This window comes from Polypterus senegalus, chromosome 3, assembly GCF_016835505.1.
Source record: "Polypterus senegalus isolate Bchr_013 chromosome 3, ASM1683550v1, whole genome shotgun sequence".
Lineage (NCBI taxonomy): Eukaryota > Metazoa > Chordata > Cladistia > Polypteriformes > Polypteridae > Polypterus > Polypterus senegalus.
Genome location: NC_053156.1, coordinates 258,182,147 through 258,201,007, shown reverse-complemented (window position 1 = coordinate 258,201,007; position 18,861 = coordinate 258,182,147). Strand labels below are relative to the sequence as shown.

At 38.6% G+C, this 18,861-nt stretch overlaps 2 protein-coding genes across 6 annotated transcripts in view; one reads left to right on the top strand and one right to left on the bottom strand.

Moving 5' to 3' along the window:
• fam228a (family with sequence similarity 228 member A) overlaps nt 1-3,086 on the bottom strand; it is a 17,847-nt gene extending 14,761 nt beyond the window's left edge. For 2 of the 3 annotated variants that reach the window (XM_039748959.1, XM_039748961.1), the window contains exons 1-2: nt 2,886-3,065; nt 2,315-2,406 (exon numbers count right to left, since the gene is read on the bottom strand). In XM_039748959.1, coding sequence (XP_039604893.1) covers nt 2,315-2,404 — 90 coding nt within the window. In that variant the 5' untranslated portion in view covers nt 2,405-2,406; nt 2,886-3,065. Of the gene's footprint in view, nt 1-2,314; nt 2,407-2,885 lie in introns of all 3 variants that reach the window. The other variant, XM_039748960.1, reaches the window with a different exon arrangement.
• On the top strand, nt 1,864-18,861 carry pfn4 (profilin family member 4). Of its 3 annotated transcripts, none has more exons than XM_039748965.1 (5): nt 1,864-1,994; nt 12,044-12,170; nt 16,632-16,766; nt 17,209-17,268; nt 18,669-18,691. In XM_039748965.1, the coding sequence occupies exons 1-4, from the start codon at nt 1,987-1,989 to the stop codon at nt 17,266-17,268; spliced, it is 330 nt and encodes a 109-aa protein (XP_039604899.1). In that variant the 5' UTR covers nt 1,864-1,986; the 3' UTR covers nt 18,669-18,691. The 3 variants fall into 3 exon arrangements, with proteins under 3 accessions (XP_039604899.1, XP_039604897.1, XP_039604898.1); XM_039748963.1 differs by having other exon boundaries at nt 1,867-1,994; nt 17,163-17,268; nt 18,669-18,861; XM_039748964.1 differs by lacking the exon at nt 1,864-1,994 and adding an exon at nt 3,159-3,210 and having other exon boundaries at nt 17,163-17,268; nt 18,669-18,861.

Sequence of the window (18,861 nt, the reverse complement as noted above, 5' to 3'; positions counted from 1 at the left end):
GCTGTACTCAATCCGTTGCTCTGTATTTAAGAGCTTTTCAGCACTGCCAGCCCTCCTTGTGTAAAGATTGTGAGTCTATCTGTACAAGGTCACCAATCAAGTCTGTGGACATGCTTCTCCAACCAGGTGTAGTTTTTCTTTACTCTCTTGTGTTGCAACATGTATTTTCAATACATTCCTGTCATTACCATTAGATGTTTCTCTCATTTATCTGACAGAAGAGAGTGAAAAGCAGAAAATCTTCATCCGCTTCAACAAGCCACACCTTCAGAAACTCTGTTCTCCGTTGACCTGTGGACCTGCCCACCCACAGTGAACAAAGCGGACTTTCTGCATTTGCCACCCAAAGTGGACTCCAAAATCCTTTCTGTGTGTCCTTGCATGGAGAGATGTCAATGACGTACCGAACAAGCACTGGGGGAGCCGCAAGGTTCAGTGCTGGGCCCTCGTCAACTATCTATATATACCTCTTTACAAGGCTCTATCATCCAGCCCAATGGTTTCTCTTATCAGTGCTCTGCTGATGATACACAGCTATACCTGTCATGCCCTCAAGAGTACCACACAGTATCAACTAGAACCTCTGTATTTTTCATTGATATTGCAACCTGGATGAAGGGACACCATCTCCAGCTCAGCCTGGCAAAGACAGACCTTCTTGTTATCCCAGCTCGTTAGTCTATTCAGCTGTGTTCATCTTGGTTCATTAATCTAACCCCTTCCAAGTCGGTACGCAACCCTGAGGTGGTGATTAATAACCAGCTATCCATGGACCACATTGCAATGCTTTCTCAGCCTTGCAGATTCACTCTGTGCAACATCTACAAGGTCCTGACTGTATATGACAGAGAATGCAGCACAACTGATGGTCCAAGCTCCAATCTTATAACAACTCAGCTACCGTAACTTTCAACTGGCAAGCATGAGCATATGTTACCAAGCTGATGCAAAAGATATGTAGTGGCACATATTAAGTTAAAATCCTTGATGTCTGCCTACAGAGTAATCAATGGCTCTGCATCTATGTATATAGAGGCACTTGTGAGGTTCTATGCTCTTTTTCAATCATACAAGTCTACTGATGTATGGTGTCTGGTGATGCTACCTCTGTGTGGTATAAAAGTCATTTTCATGTGTGGAACAAGCTGCCCCCCTAATTTCAAATCTCTAACTCCCACAATGTGCTTAAGAAGCATTTGAAGACCCTTTTGTTTGGTGAATTTCTGTCTAAGTGATATTTGCTCTTAGGGTTTTTAAATTTGGGAAATGCAACCGGCTTATATTTTGTTATGAGCCTTTAAATTGTAGAAATCAATTTTGTACCCTACTCTTGTAACAATCGTTCACAAACAATATCCAAACTGATTTTACTCAGTAATGTTGAAACTCTTTTGTAGGTTGCTTTGGATAAAGGCATCAACTAAGCAAATACATAAATGCAAATGTAAACCTCATGAGCCAGCCCCAACATCTGAACTGCCTGTTTTTTGATAAACAGATAATACTTTGTTTGCCCCCAAGGGAAAATTAAACTCATTTTCCAGAGCTTATTAATAAGACACTGGTCTCAGTTAAAAAAAAAAAGTGATTGGGCGTAACAAAAACCCAAATTCAAGCCAACTTCGAATTCACAATCAAAACTAGTATTCTCACATTTTTAATATTTGTGAAGTGTTCGCTAGATCTACTGCCGAGAGCGCTTCAAATGTGTTTGTTGAAAACTCTGGCACTGAAATGCTAAATTCTCTACAGGGCAAAAAAAAAAAAAAAGAAAGCCTTGGCAAATGTAATTGTGTTTCATCACTGTTTACTCTTCCCAACATTCTCATAGTTGAATTGTACAATTTGATAATGGATGATTGTTTCAGGTTCTTGTGATGATAAGATATATTACTGTGTTAAAATTAAATTGGAGAAAGTGGCTTCAGTAGAAAAAATTTCTAAGAAGGCAAAAGTTTATACACTACAGTAATTTTAAGTACGGAGATGAAACCGTAAGTAATTATTTTTTTCTACGGAAATAAAAATGTGCAGAGATGCCCTGCTGCAGCTAGAGATGTCACGATACAAGAAATTGTACTTATTCGATTCCAAGGCAAAAACTGAAATCTTCTTCAAATGATTTTTATTAAAAGTACCATCATTATTCAAGTGAACAATAATGTGCCTTTTTCTGTAATAAAAAGTAAAGTAAAAAATAAAAGCTTATCGATAAAAGCAAAGAACTTATGTAAACTACGGTTCGCCCCATTTACTTTTAATACGATGCATTGCAAACCAAGTACGGAAATGGTGCTTTGCTGTAAAGACTTACGTGCTCCAGAGCAGACTGACTTCTGTACCTTGATGAGTGGAAGTCTCCAAGGGAATTATCCACAGAGGCTGTTTTGAGTTTGACAGACATATCTAATAAACAAAAAGTGTTAGTTTCAGAAATATCATAAAAAGGGCCGGGCGAAAGAACTATGACTAAGTGAAAGATTTCTCTTAAATGTAATAATTTAAGAAACGGTAACATACCCCGGAGGTCGGATAAAGCTGAATGAAAACATCCGTCTGAAATAATTCAGCCTTTTAGAGTTCCAACTGGAAACTAATTTGTATGAGCCTTATTCAATAATCAAATGTAGATCGATAATAATATTATTGCGTTTTATTTATATAGCGCCTTATCCACGATAAAAGCGCTTCAGAAATATTCGAACGAGTACAAAAAGTATGATAGCACAGAAGAAGATCAAGTTGGTAACACTGGATACAAATAAATGTTAAACATTACACACCAAATAAAACCTACTATAAAAACCAGAAACCTCTGAATTAGAAACAACAAGCAGGAATAAATAAAATTGACAATACAAAAAAGCGCAAATAACATAACTCACCAAAATGCTCGGTGCGTTATTTTCAATAGAAGTAGGAATAATAAATCGTGCTCATGATTTTCCTTTTTTTTTTTAAGTAATTGTTGACGCTACTGGTTGTTTTCCTATAAATTAAAGTTCTGAAAGTACCTTATTTGAAGAAGTGCTTTTTTTGCGAGGCTGGGCCCGAAGAGACCAATTTGGCGTTATGCTTCGTTTTCGTATCCACGACGACGGCAGCCCAACTCTGAGAACGGCTCATTCGCTGATTGACAGGAAAGCTGGCCAACCAGAAAGCAGGACGCGGCGGCGGCGGCTGCTTGGAGAGTTTAAGAAACATTGTCGGGTGAGTCGTCCCGTTCTTATTTACTTCAAAAAATATGACATTAGTATTTATTTATTTTTTATCGTAAAACACGTTTACCAGGGTCGTGAGTATCTGACATAAATAAACTAAATGGCCGTGTGCTGAAAGGTAGGATTACGCGACATTCATAGTAAATTATATTTCGATCTCCAAAAACAAAACATGTTGACTATTATAGGATTTACTAAAGTGTACGGAGCCCGTGAAGAGACATGAAGAAAAATACTTTACGTGCTCAAGCTGTAATTTAGTACAAGGTGATTAAAAGAGAAGTATATGTGTACACACCACATGCGTTTCTATTAATGATGGGTATTCTACCGTCTCCTCATACATTTGCAGAAAAGTCCGTTTTACGAAATTAAAGATTGGGCGGCACGAAGGTCACAGCAAGTGGACCCATCAGAGAGGATGAAATTCGCTCGTCCTGATTTTCACCTGCAGCCCTAAATACACGCAGTGCGGTCACGGTGCGAAGTGAACTTTATGCAGTACTCGTCCCAAAATCATGTGTTCACCCAACGTATTCGTAGTTTCCCCAAAAGACTTCCCATTCTCAGATCTGCATTATCCAATTCTGGGTGAACGTTCCTCGCAGTCCTCCTCACTTGGTATACACATTCGTTTGTTTCGTCTGTATATATTATACTGTATGTGTCTTTTGAAGGTGTTTGTAATGTATGAACTTCAGTGAGTTGCAGGTAGGCAGTTACACTTGATATCTTTTCAGTCTTGGAGATATCGGTCTGCTTTTTGTTATGGTGCTAGGTTATGATTAATGAGTTTTCAGATTTTTAAGGTAAGGAAGACATGAGGATCGAGGTAAGGTAGTTTTACTCACTAATCAAGGCTCTGAAGACTGGCGGTGTATTGCAGGTTGTTTAGCATATACAAGTAAGATGTGACAATAATGACCCTATACCCAATGAAGATGTAATTAACTTAACATGCACATATTTGGGGATGCTGGGAGAGAACTGGGGTACACATAGGTAAAGCTATGCATGCGCAAGAAGCAGACGGACACTCCACTTTGACAAATGGCCCAACACAGAATTTCACCACAGTTCCGAGCAAGTATAGGGCGTGAGCCTGGAACAATCCTTGGACGGGGCGCCAGCTCATCGTAAGATGAATACGAACGCACACGTTCACTAGTGTCAATTTAGCATCACTAAATCCACAACCCTGAATGTATTTGGGAGGAAACCCACCAGGCAAACATAAAAACTCCAGGCAGGGAACACCTGGGACATGACTCCCTTATTGCGAGGTAGCAGTGTTACCACCTCCCCAGTCCAGGGCCATCTTAATGTATGGGCACAATGGGCACTGGCTGGTGGCCCAGGGAGAAATAGGGGCCACATATGTTACTGATGCCTAAGTATGTTTCTGTTTTAACATCAAATTAGGAGACCCAGCGCACTAAAAGTTTGAAACTTTTCATGAGAAAAATAATTTACAGCCTCCTCAAACAAGCATGTCACCGGAGCACTGGAGGAGAATACATGTCATGGTGAAATGCAGTCACTGCATACTAAGACATGTATTCGTTTTTTAAAACTGAGCTCAGTATCTACAACAGCAGCACTGGAAAAACAGAAAACTAGCTTTCAGTTAGGGTATAAATACCTAAAGCTAAAGCTACAACTACATTTTTTTAAAAATGGCCAATTGCAATCTTTTATATTTTGAACTGGACCATGTGAGATAATTATGTCAATTAAGAAAACCACTGCAAGTCCAGTCTGTATTAATTTGCAAACTGAAAGAATAAAAATAGTCAAAATCCATCCATCCATCCATTCTGCTATATCCTAACTACAGGGTCACGGGGTCTGCTGGAGCCAATCCCAGCCAACACAGGGTGCAAGGCAGGAAACAAACCCTGGGCAGGGCACACACACACACACAAACACACCAAGCACACTCTAGGGACAATTTAGGATCGCCAATGCACCTAACCAGCATGTCTTTGGACTGTGGGAGGAAACCCACGCAGATATAGGGAGAACATGCAAACTCCATGAAAGGAGGACCCGGGAAGAGAACCTGGGTCTCCTAACTGCGAGGCAGCAGCACTACCCACTGCGCCACCGTGCCGCCCTATTCAAAATCTCGTTTTTCTATTATCCATCTAGAAATGAAATAATGAAAAAATTGTTTTACGCCTCCAGTTCTTATTTCCATCCATCCATCAAATATTTTTAGATAGATAGATAGATACTTTATTAATCCCAAGGGGAAATTCACATAATCCAGCAGCAGTATACTGATACAAAAAACAATATTAAATTAAATAGTAATAAAATGAAATAAAAATAAAAAAGCAGACAATAACTTTGAGTAATGTTCGCATTTACTCCCCCGGGTGGAATTGAAGAGTCGCATAGTGTGGGGGAGGAACAATCTCCTCAGTCTGTCACTGAAGCTACTCCTCTGCCTGGAGATGACACTGTTCAGTGGATGCAGTGGATTATTTATGATTGACAGGAGTTTGCTTAATGCCCGTCGCTCTGCCACAGATGTTAAACTGTCCAACTTTACTCCTACAATAGAGCCTGCCTTCTTAACAAGTTTGTCCAGGCGTGAGGCGTCTTTCATCTTTATGCTGCCTCCCCAGCACACCACCGCGTAGAAGAGGGCACTCGCCACAACCGTCTGGTAGAACATCTGCAGCATCTTATTGCAGATGTTGAAGGATGCCAACCTTCTCAGAAAGTATAGTCTGCTCTGACCTTTCTTACATAGAGCATCAGTATTGGCAGTCCAGTCCAATTTGTCATCCAGCTGCACTCCCAGATATTTAAAGGTCTGCACCCTCTGCACACAGTCACCTCTGATGATCACAGGGTCCATGAGGGGCCTGGGCCTCCTAAAATCCACCACCAGCTCCTTGGTTTTGCTGGTGTTAAGGTGTAAGTGGTTTGAGTCGCACCATTTAACAAAGTCTTTGATTAGCTTCCTGTACTCCTCCTCCTGCCCACTCCTGATGCAGCCCACAATAGCAGTGTCATCAGCGAACTTTTGCACGTGGCAGGACTCGAGTCATATTGGAAGTCTGATGTATATAGATTGAACAGGACCGGAGAAAGTACAGTCCCCTGCGGCGCCCCTGTATTGCTGAACACAATGTCAGACCTGCAGTTCCCAAGACGCACATATTGAGGTCTGTCTGTAAGATAGTCCACAATCCATGCCACCAGGTGTGAGTCTACTCCCATCTCAGTCAGCTTGTCTCTAAGGAGCAGAGGTTGGATGGTGTTGAAGGCGCTAGAGAAGTCCAAAACATAATTCTTACAGCACCACTGCCTCTGTCCAGGTGGGAGAGGGATGGTGTAGCATATAGATGATGGCATCCTCCGCTCCCACCTTCTCCTGGTATGCAACTGCAGAGGGTCGAGGCGTGGCGGACCTGTGGCCTCAGGTGGTGAAGCAGCAGCCGCTCCATGGTCTTCATCAGATGTGACGTCAGAGCAACAGGCCGGAAGTCATTCAGCTCACTAGGACGTGATACCTTTGGGACTGGGGTGATACAAGATGTTTTCCAAAGCCTTGGGACTCTCCCTGTTCCAGGCTCAGGTTGAAGATGCGCTGTAGAGGACTCCCCAGTTCCAATGCACAGGCCTTCAGCAGTCGTGGCGATACACCATCTGGAACCGCTGCTTTGCTGGCATGAAGTCTTCTCAGCTCTCTTCTCACATGGGCTACTGTAATTGTGGGTGGGGATGTCTCACCTATGCTGGTATCAGCAGAAGGATGGTTGGAGGATGCAGTACTCGAGGTGAGAGTGGGTTAGTGGTCAAACCTGTTGAAGAAGTTGTTCATCTAGTTTGCTCTCTCCACGTCTCTCATGATGGTGGCATCCCGCTTCAAGCTGCAGCCAGTGATAATCTTCATCCCATCCCACACTTCCTTCATGTTGTTGTTCTGCAACTTCTGCTCCAGCTTTCTCCTGTACTGCTCTTTCGCCGCCCTGAGCTGGACTCGGAGTTCCTTCTGCACGCGCTTGAGCTCATGCTGATCACCACCTTTAAAAGCCCTTTTCTTCTGGTTCAAAAGGCCCTTGATGTCACTTGTAATCCATGGCTTGTTGTTAGCATAGCAGCATACTGTTCTTACTGGAACTACAATGTCCATACAGAAGTTGATGTAATCAGTTGTGCATTCAACAGCCTCTTCAATGTTCTCACTATGTGACCCCTGCAGGATATCCCAGTCTGTAGTTCCAAAGTAGTCTCTCAGAGCCTGCTCTGCCTCAGGGGACCACTTCCTGAATGAGCGTGTGGTTGTAGGTAGTTCCCTCACTCTTGGTTTTTTTTAAGCAATTCTAGTACTACAGAGTTCTACTACCTATTTTTGCACCACCTGTTTTGTGCGGTACACACACTCACTAAATCCAGTGCTATACACCCAGTTACCTATCATGCAAATATAAATTAAAAAATTCATGGTGAAGGAAACTGGTTACAGGTACAATGCACATTTCTATTTCTATTTTATCTAATCAAGGATGAAGTGAGTGTAGTAGCCTAAATTGTTTGTACAGAAAACCTAACACCATTCTCAAACCTCTTTTATCCAATGCAGGTCTGAGGAGAGCTGGAGCCTGTCCTAGCAGCACAGTCACAAGGCAGGAAACAATTCTGAACACGGCCCAATCACACACACTCACTCACACACACACACAGACCATGCAGAGGATTCAGACCCCTGTTAGACAGCAGCACTAAAACTTAACCGCCATGATGACCTATAGTATACAGTACTCATTCAAGGCAAAAGAATGTTTTTAGTAAATATGGAAAGGAAATATGGGTGGGTTGTCAGCTATTTCTAATATTTCTTTGTAGTTTCTTCTAGTTGTACTTTGAAATGCCTCACTGGTTTTGAACAATGTATAAGTGTTCTGTTATTCAAGAGATATCCTACAAATATCTGTTACAATGTATGTCATATTTTAGCAAACCAAGGTAGTTAGTGAACCATTTACATGCTGCATAGTCGTCCCAGTGACTGCTCTTTATTCATAAGCAAATATAATTTCTAGTGATGCTGATACAGCAGATCATAGCCCACTGTAGTGATGGCAACAAGTTACAAACATATTCCTCCTGGCTGATCAAAGTGCACTTTGTTTTTTAAATTAAAAAAAAATGAATTTTTAATTTATTTAGTGTGAATTAACCCAGTGTCTTTAAGTTAATTATATCTGTGGAATATAAAATAAATGTGCTCAAATCGTTTTTTTCTGTGCGAACTGTACCAAATACTCTAGGCAGCTAAAATGGTCCTTCACTGTGTGGGATTGCAAGTGCCATTAACAGCAAACAAAATTAGCAGTTCTGTAAAATTTTGGTTACTCTGCGTTTTTGGTACAATATTTTATCATCTTTTTTGCTGTGTAAAACACCCTGTTTATTGTGCCTGCACTATATGAAACAAAGACATTTACCTTTCCAGCTCTAGCAGTAGCAATATTTTTCACATTTGTAAATAATCAAGTGTGTTTTACACTTTCTATCTCAAGAAAGATGTAAGTTCTGTTTAATTTGCAACAAAATCATGACTTTTTAATATTTTGGCCTGCTTAAGTTTAATTGAATTATCTTGAAGAACAGAATTTTCTGTACGTAATCACCATCAACATTGTTGTCAATAAGAGTCAATGGAGAAAACGTAAAATGATAAGAATCATGCTTGAAAATACATTGTTTTTGTAGCTTTTGTGATGTGAAGTCATAAACATGGCAGAAGGGATATGAGGCTTCCAAAAAAATTCCACAAAGGCAGAAAAGCAGACCAGGACCTTCATGGCCTACTCAGAGGAGGCTTGCCTCAAGTCTGTAAGTCTCCATACTGGTACTTACCTGCTGCGGCTTACACAAGCCTAACAGGGAGACTTTTAAAAGTTTAAAGTACAACTAAAGTGCTAACTTTACAAAAATGCTTTCCAAGGGAGAGGACCATCAAACTTTGGCTTGTAGTGTCAAGTCTTAAGCAAAATTCTTTATAAATGAAAATATTAATAAACTTACAAATCCGAAGAGCAGAATGCAAAGATAGAACAAATTATAAAACCAGTAAGCCCAATAAAACAATACTTACAAAAAGACTCCACTATTGCCTTAATACACCACTGCTTGAGATCCTTGTCTCTGGCTCAATAAATAGCAAGAGGGCTTTCTTAGCAACAGTGACCCACAGAACTAAAGGAATGAACACACATTTAATGTAACAGTATATAATTATTTATTCAGAGACAAACATAATAGAATTGACAAAGTATAAAAAATGATCCTTCAAAAACAGCAATAAAACAACAGTGATCTAAATTGACTGTGGAAAGGTGTGCAGGTGATCATGGACTAGAAAACCTCACCAGCTGTGTCCATGGACACCCCCACCTTGCTCCTCTTTTTGAGCCTTACAGCTGTAACATAGTGAGTGTCACGGTGTTTCCAGTACTACCATCAAGTGGAGCTGTCCTGCAGGTGACAGAGGCCAATGTGCGTAGAACCTTTAAAAGGCTAAAGAGCTTCAGAGTTGGAACAAAAACACTAGTGAACTTCTGTTACTGAACTATCAAAAGTATCCTGACGGGATGCATCAAGTCGTGGTTTGGTAACAAAAGGATTGTTTGTTCAGCTTCTAAAATCATTGGGGCTTACCTTCCACAGCATCTTACCATCTACTCAACCAGATGTCTGAGGAAAGCTGAATCCATCACTGCTGATGATAGCCGTCCAGCTCCTCCCGTTTTCACTTCTGGTAAGCACTTCTGGAGCCTACCACGCACTCCACCTGCTTTAAGGACAGCTTCTTCCCCAAGACCATAAGGGCACTGAACTCCCACTTCCTACCTGTCCTGTAATGTGCACTATACCCACATGCTGGTTTATGTTTAATTGTACTGTACGTTACTTTTTAATTATTATTTACCTATCTGTCTCGCATCTGCTTCTCATATTCATTTACTGGATTTATTTATACATCATCATCAATGCAACTATGGCACAAGAATTTCACTATGCTCTTCCAGTGTATTCTACAATAAAAATCTCTAATAATTAATCAGGGACGAAACCCTAGTAGAAACACAACAGGCAGGTAAAAAATGAAAATTGAAAGTCGCTTTTGTAGTATAGCCTATGTAACATTTCTGGTCTCATTAGATGAGGGTTCAAATGCAGTGCATGCTGGTATGAGTGTTGACTCAAAAACAGGCCCCGTATACATAGGTCAGTCTTTTAGTAGGCATAATATTTCAATATTTTATGTGACAACAATGATATTTAAGGCAGGTGGTCATGTGATAAGGAATTGAATATGTGTGTACAAAATGGGAAGTAAATGATTGAGACTAAAAATTTAAGAATGCAACTTGGTGCTGTGTGACAGACACAATAAGTGCACAAGGTGGTTTCTAGTATGGCATAAATCCAGCCAACAGTGGTTGCCATTCTTATCACCTACATGATACCTTTTATTGGCTAACTAAAAAGATTACAATATGCAAACTTTCGAGGCAACTCGGGCCCCTTCTTCAGACAAGATGTAATGAGTTACCTCAAAAGCTTGCATATTGTAATCTTTTTAGTTACCCAATTAAAGGTGTCATTTTGCTTGACTTCTCACTACGTTCATAACGGCTAACACGGTGCAACACGCTAGTACCACTTCTACATGATAAAAACTGATGTATCAGCACTATGCATTCTTAGCACGATAGACCTTAAGTGCAAGTAGCATTTCCATTTTAGGTAGATGTTGGCGCCTAATTGTAACAATTCAGATAGAAAATGTGTTTTATTTCTGCCATTTGGATGTGTTTTTTAATGATAATGTCATGACTCCACCATTTTGGATTTTTGCAGCTGTAATGTTGTGTGCTATTAGGAAAGACCAAACCTGATATTGGTTTTTATAATTGGCAGAGAAGAAGTTTTTTTTTTTCATTTTCAGTTTGCTTTGTTTCTAATTTAATTTGTCACATTCTTTTGGTTGCCCGTATTTGTGATGTATGTATACTCAGTCTTGACTATTCTTGTTCGAAGCACTCATTAAGTCCTCACCTTGTTCAAATATAAAGTTAATCTTTTGTCTTTCATTTACAAAGAGTTAAATCTGGTACAACAATAGTGAAGGGGAATATATGAAGAAAATATAAATTAATGAAACAACATGTCAGGCAATGTGCTGCAGACGTTATGTCAGGTGAACTGCTAGGTACGAAGTGTAAAAGGAGAGTTAGTCTTCATGGCTATTCTAAACACCTAGGGTATCATCAAGGATGTCCGACATACCAGGAATTTATTGGGGTTGTACTTGATTTTTATTTTGCATAGTGTATGAAAATCTGGGGAGAGAAAATATGATGTTTGAAAACCATCCAGTTTTTAACTTCAGACAATCTTGTCTAATTGACATGATCTTGTTTATCCAGTGCAAAATATAATTAATTTCCTTATAGAAGACATGATGGTGTTAGTCTGCAGTATATTGAACACTGAAGAGAAGTTAGCAAAATGTAGGCATAGGAACCTGCTCTCTGTGTATATGTTTGAGGACAGTTACAGACGATTCCTCCACTCCTGCCTCTTTCCTTTATAGACAAACTGGTGTTGATTTAATCGATGTAATGTTTCTGTTTTTAAATGGGCAAGAACAATGCCGATAAAGCACTTATGTTGAAATTGTGTTTGGAAAGCTTTGACTTTTTGGAAATTGCAGTAATTGCAGATGACTTTCAAAATGAGAGACTAACTGTATGTGTTTTATGTAAGCAATATCTTTGTTAATATTTTCACAGGTGTGTGAAGATGAACCAGCTCCCAAATTTAATTAACGAGTGCCTGATTAATACTAAGCATGTGGAAAATGCAGCTATTATTAATTTTAAATTGGCAACAGTGGTTGCAGCCTCCTCAAGGTTTAACGTAAGTACAGGAAATTAAAGTTACTCAAATAAAAATCAAAGTCAGCAGATGCAAATTACAAGATCAGACAAGCATTTTGCAGAAATTGATCTCAATTTATTGTCAAGTTAAAGATGGTAACATTTGCACTATATGGCACCTTGTACTTAATAAGTGTTCCAAGAGGAAAGCAGGTACTGACTGTGTACTAGTAAATACGGATTAATAGATTCATTTGGGTTTAGTCTTGATTTAATAATAACACTTAGATTTATTTGCTTAGCTGATGCTTTTCTCCAAAGCGACTAACAAAAAGAGGTCAACATGATCAAGTAAATATTAGTCTGGAGGTCTGTACTGATATAATGTCAATTTATTAGTCAATGTCAATTTATTTATATAGCACATTTAAAACAACATAGTAATGCTGTGGCCAAAGTGCTTTACAATAATAGAATAAAAGAAAAACAAAACAATTTAACATAAAAACATAAATAGAAATAAAATATATGAATATAAAATAAGATACATAATAAATAGAAATAATGTTTAATAATAACAAAGAGGAAACCGTCAGTATTACTGAAGGTCACGGAATGCAAGTGAAAAGAAGTGAGTTTTTAATCTTGTTTCGAACTGTTCAATTGTAGACGACTCCTTTATATGATGAGGTAAAGAGTTCACAGGCGAGGAGCAGGAGCTGCAAAGACCCTGTCCCCCTTAGTTTTACACTTGGTACGAGGGACAACAAGAGACAACTGACCAGAAGAACCAAGCACTCTGGATGGCTGGTGTAAAACACACAGTTCAGATAAATAGGCAGGAGTAAGACCATACAGTATAAAGATTTAAAAACTAGCAGCAAGATTTTAAAATCAATTCAAAAACTGACAGGCAGCCAGTGTAAAGAAGCTAAAATAGGAGAAACAGAGTCATACTTTCTTGCCCCAACCAGAAAGCGAGCGGCAGCATTTTGGACCAGCTGTAACCTGCATATCAGAGATTTGTTAATCCCAGAATACAGCGAGTTGCAGTAATCAAGGCAAGAAAAAATAAAAGCATAAGTAGCTTTCTCAAGATCCCTAGAAGATAAACAAGGCTTTATCTTACCTAATAGATGAAGTTGGAAAAAGCAACTCTTGACTACAGAATTTACTTGTTTCTCAAAAGAGAGGTTACTGTCAAAGATAACACCAAGATTGCGGACTTGAGGTTTGGAGAAGACAGAGAAAGAGCCGAGAAGTCCAAGACCAATTTGGGCTTTACCTGGTGGACCCACTATAAGCACCTCCGTTTTATTTTGATTTAGATCAAGAAAATTATTAGCCATCCAGGATCTTAGTTCAGACAGACAGTTGTGGAGTTGATTTATTGCAGAGTTGCAGACAGGAATATAAACCTGAGTATCATCAGCATAGCAGTGAAAAGAAATGTTAAATTTTCTAAAAATCGCTCCAATAGGGTGAAGGTATACAGAAAATAAAATAGGACCCAAAATGGATCCCTGAGGAACACCATATTTAAGAGGAGAAGTAGATGAAAAAGAGGAATTAAAAGTCACTGAAAAGTGTCTACCAGTTAGATATGACCTGAACCAGTTAAGAGAAGCCCCCTTAAGCCCAACAAGATGTTCAAGCCGCATAAGCAATATTTCATGGTCAGTGGTGTCAAAGGCAGCGGACAGGTCAAGGAGGGCAAGGACTACCGCATCACTTGAATCAGTAATAAGAGAGATGTCGTTGAACACTTTCAGGAGTGCTGTTTCAACACCATGATAACGCCTAAAGCCACATATAAGAGAAGGCTACAAAATTGATCATCACAAGTGAAGAGCTTTAAACTAAACAGAACAATACCACACTGGTTTAATCTTTTCTTAGTTACAAGAACCCATCAATGCCATTATCAATTATACAGATATTCACAGAGGAAGAAAGTCTTAAATGCTTCTTACACACAATGGAAGTGCCAGCACATGAACGTGGGCAGCGGCAGTGCATTCGTCAAGCCCCAAGCCATAATAACTCTCTTCTGCACCGTACCTTAGGTGTGCTACAGTAGCCGTGGGCTGTCCATGAAGTGTGCAGGGCTTCAGCATGTGCTAACATTGTTTTGTTTTTTCTCTACATTCTTAAACATTACCTCTGTCCAGACTTTTTTGTCTTTAGAGTTTAGAATCTCAGCAGATAGAGAAAATTGTGTTTGTTGCCACCGGTATTTACTATTTTTTCAATCCGTCTTTCTGCTAGCTCTGAAAAAACTTTGTGTACACTGTGCTTAATATATGCTATATGTGAATGCAATTTCTGTTTCATAAGAAAATATGGTCAAAATCACATTTGTATTAAGAAATGTACAGTAACATGGGAAGGATCAGCAGGGCTTAATCATACTGTAATATGTCTGTAGAGGTTAGTAGAAGAGCACTTTCTCATCCTTCATCTATTCTAATTAAAAAATAATTCAAACTCTCTTCACTATTTTACAAAAAAACAAACAATATGTCATCCATATGTATGGCGTGTGTTAAATCTCTTGTGGTGGATGGCCGGAGCCCTTTGCCCAGCCAGGATGCCTATATAGTGGAAGGACTGGGGGAGAGAATGTGCTCAGGGCATTATCTTCCCTGGAGTGCTAGATGGCAGCCCCCCTGGACTGCAGCAATGCCTTGGACTCACACAGGGCTCCATGGGAGTTGATGTTTTAGAACAGCCATTTTGGGATTTGTGGGTGCCACCAGGGGGTGTTGCAGGTACATGCTGAGCTCTTGGTTGCTGCACTTCTGCTACACCTGGAAGTGCAGCCAGAAGAAGGTCATGGAACACCTGGAGCACTTCCGGGCGTTCTGTAAAAGGTGGCAGCTGTCACTACTGCGGGAGCCAGAGTCAGGATGAGATGGACTGAGAGAGAGAGAGAGAGAGAAAAGAGAATAGAGGAGGAAAGAAGAAAAGTGTGCTATTGTGTTCTTGTGCTTAAACTGTGCTGTGCAGGTGGGAAATAGGGGAAGGCGTTTCCCAGGGGAAAAAAATAAAAAACTGTGTGTGCTGAACTTGTGTCCTGCGTCTGTCTGTGTCACGTCTGGATGGCAGTAGTGCCCTGTGCAGGCCACACTTTCCATTATATACTATACTGTATGTATAAAACACAAACACTTTATAAGTAACCAAACTTTAAATGCTGAAATCACTTAATGTTGGGTATTCCACTCTGCTTTATGATAGACAGATTCCTGTGCTTAGAGTGGCATTCACTCCATTTGGTTTGCCAAAGTATGGTGTACTATAGAATTTAACATGAAAAATAAATGTTATACTGTGTAAACATTTTAACTCAGGGGAATGTTTCAGTTTTTTCACACATAATATATACCTTATTGCATATTAGTTGTCTGTTTAATGTGGCAACTTTATGCATAAATGTCTCCTTTTATTTTGGTGACAATCTGACTTTCAAAATTAATTACAAGAGAGCCATGTGCTTGGTATGGCATGTAGAAAGCAAGTGTCAGTTTTGTGTGTACCTTGTGTTACTCCCTTCCCTTTGTGCTGTACATCTGTTAAAAGAATCACAAAGTTATTTGATGACAGTGATGATGTATTCATGGGATTTCACAATCAGTTCATTTTACGTCCATGTAGAACTATAGTTATGGAAGGACTTTATTGAAAATAGCTGATAGTCAGACATCCAAATAGCAATAAGTAGAAAGTGAGGGATTTTGAATTAACTGTACAGCAGTGAAAGTAGTTTTTATACATTATATGTGGAAATAAATACTATTCTTACATAAATCAATTATATTATGTATACTACACACAATTAACCAAAATAAATCTTTCTTAACAAAGACAGTACATGGACAGTTAGACAGAAAACAACCAACCATCCATTTTCAAAACTAATTTAATTAAATGTTTAGGTAAAAGGGTGCCAGAGCCTATGATGGCACCATTAGGTGGAAGGCAGGAAAGCATCTCATGGACTGGGCAGCCTGTCAGAGGGCCCATTCAGTCACAGCGAGCACCTGCACTTAGAGCTGAGCCACAGATCTGATATCGTCTAGGATATGACGTACATTCTGTGGTGTAAAGAAACAATACAAAACTATATAACTGTTTGGTCACCGGCATTTGTCATTAGTATTTGTAGTACAGTATATTCAATTTGTTCACAAGCTTTAATAAACAAAATTATTGTTTAGAAAATTGACAATTTGGTGAATTGTTCAAATTAAACATTAATCATGCTGTTAAATGTATATTTTATATATGAGATGTTTAAAAACCTTTAATTAAATGTATTTCCTTTCCACACGCTGTAACATTTACTTTTATACTGTGTTTTAATTATTCATTTTATAATAAACTGCCTGATCTTATTCATAGTCCCTTGCAGTTTCTAGTTTCTTGTCTCAGTTTCAGGACTGGAATGAAAATTATTATATTTAATAAACTGTGTTGTTTTTCACTTTAACCCTCTTAGATGCAAATGCCTCAAATCCAGAAATTTATAGAGGCTTTTAAACGCACGCCACACACCAGGCAAGAAGGTCTGTATTTCCAGGACAGAAACTACACATGTGTAAGAGCAGATAAGCATTCAATATATGGCAAGTGTGTAAGTACTTTGAAACTTTCGTTTTAATCAAATACATTTTTTGACCTTTTTATTTGAGTTTTTTTTTCTTTATTTTGCACTGTACTTGTTCTCTGACGCTCTACTGTATACTTCTATGATATTTGTTCAGTTTAAAGTCCTGAGATGCAGTGCATGAAGTATTGGCATAGATTCATCTATTGATTGCATTGAAACGTAAACTGTTAGTTTTCTTTCCCTTTCCCTTTTTTATGAAGAGATTTAATTGCCTTGTGAATAATGACAGCATTTTCATTGTAAAAAGAGCAAAAACAGTATAAAAAAGGATTTTGTAAAACTGAGACCATAATATTATTTTGTACATGATATTTCAAACAAAATTAGTTAATTTTCTAATAATTATGTTTTATTTAATAGAAAGAAGGTGGCTTGATACTTGTTAAAACTGGAATGTATATTTTAGTTGCAACATATAATGAAGACATGTATCCAAGTGTGTGTGTTGAAGCAGTTGAAAAGTTAGGTAAGAAACAAAATGCTATGAAATATGTCAATTATTTTAAATCATCTCAAACATAAAGCACAAGATAAAAATCTGGCATCTGAAACACCTGCATGTTCTCCCTAGTGGATGAGTCCTGTTGTTTCAATATTTAAATTTAGTGTACATTTTGCCTTTGTTTTGGTCTTTTAGCATTTCTTTAAAAGTTACAGTTGGTTCTATTTACTGTGACTGCACTAATATTGAATCCTTTCTTTTTGTGTTTATGTTTAATATTGGTCTTAGTCTTTTACAGTTAGTTTTATGAATGTATTCTTCATGAAAGACATTCTTAAAAAACATTTTAAAATGTTGTAAAAAATATAAATCTTTGCAACAATAGGATGTTCATTTGGCTCTGAGGATTTTTTTTTTTGTGTGCTGTTTTATGGACCGCTAGCCCAGCAGATAGTCCCATGAGGTTGGCATAAACAGACATGTAATAGTGAAATGAGCTGACAAACGTTGCTTAATGCTTCTGACTTACTCGCCCAATGTTTGATCTAATTCCTGTGTGGAGACTGCATGAGTTTCCTTGGCGCTTCAATAATAACATGACCTCTGCCCTCCCAAAAACACACATATTACATTGATTGGTACCACTAAAGTGGAGTGGCATAAGAAAACTTTGGTGTGGGCTTGAGTACACTTGTCCTGTAATGGAAACAGCAATTTTAGAAAATACTGTAGGGGGATGGATAGAATGTGGTGTTTTACACACACAAATGTGGAGAAGCTCTGTTAATTTTGAATGTCCACCTAATTTATGTAATAGCAATATGCTAGATAGGTGCTTCAGAAAACCATACGATAAACAGAGTATTCTGCACATCTTTACTTTCAGTTACTTTCAGTTGCTTAATTTCAGAACGTTTATTCAGTTGCAGGAGAGTAATCCTTATGTAAACATTACACTGCGGTGGGCTGGCGCCCTGCCCAGGGTTTGTTTCCTGCCTTGCCCCTGTGTTGGCTAGGATTGGCTCCAGCAGACCCCCGTGACCCTGTAGTTAGGATATAGTGGGTTGGATAATGGATAGATAGATGGATGGATGGATAAACATTCCAGCTTTGCGTTGGCTAACCAGGTGTATCAATGCATGTAGTGGACAGATTACTTCATGGAATTTACATTGAGCTGGTAAAACCCTGCAGGTTTTTTTTCGTAATTTCATGTTCACTGAAAAATAAAGTTTAAGAAGTGCTACATTGTTAATGTTAAATATACCCACCCTCATTTTCGCACATTTGGTTTTTGTTAATATTACTACCAAAGAATAATTACGTTACAGTGAATTTTGTCATTTAGTGTTTCATTGCTTGTTTGTTTTGAGATATTCTGAAATTTTCAGTACCTCAGTTTAATTTTTATTTTTCTGTTTTAGGTCAGTACTTAAGGGAAAAGGACAAATGAAAGTAATAAAGATTTAATGCTGAAAGAATGGAATAAAAGTGGGCCTTGAAAACTGAAAGTGTCGATGCTGCTGCTACTACGGCCAGGTCATTTATAATCACACATTTATTTGACCAAAGCTTAACATTACTGATATATTAGATGTAATTTAAGGAATGACTGAA

Coding starts and splice junctions, on each gene's coding strand:
- pfn4 (XM_039748963.1), top strand. Junction 16,767..17,162: donor ATTCAATATATGGCAAGTGT/GTAAGTACTTTG, acceptor TTTATTTAATAG/AAAGAAGGTGGCTTGATACT. Junction 17,269..18,668: donor TGAAGCAGTTGAAAAGTTAG/GTAAGAAACAAA, acceptor TTTCTGTTTTAG/GTCAGTACTTAAGGGAAAAG.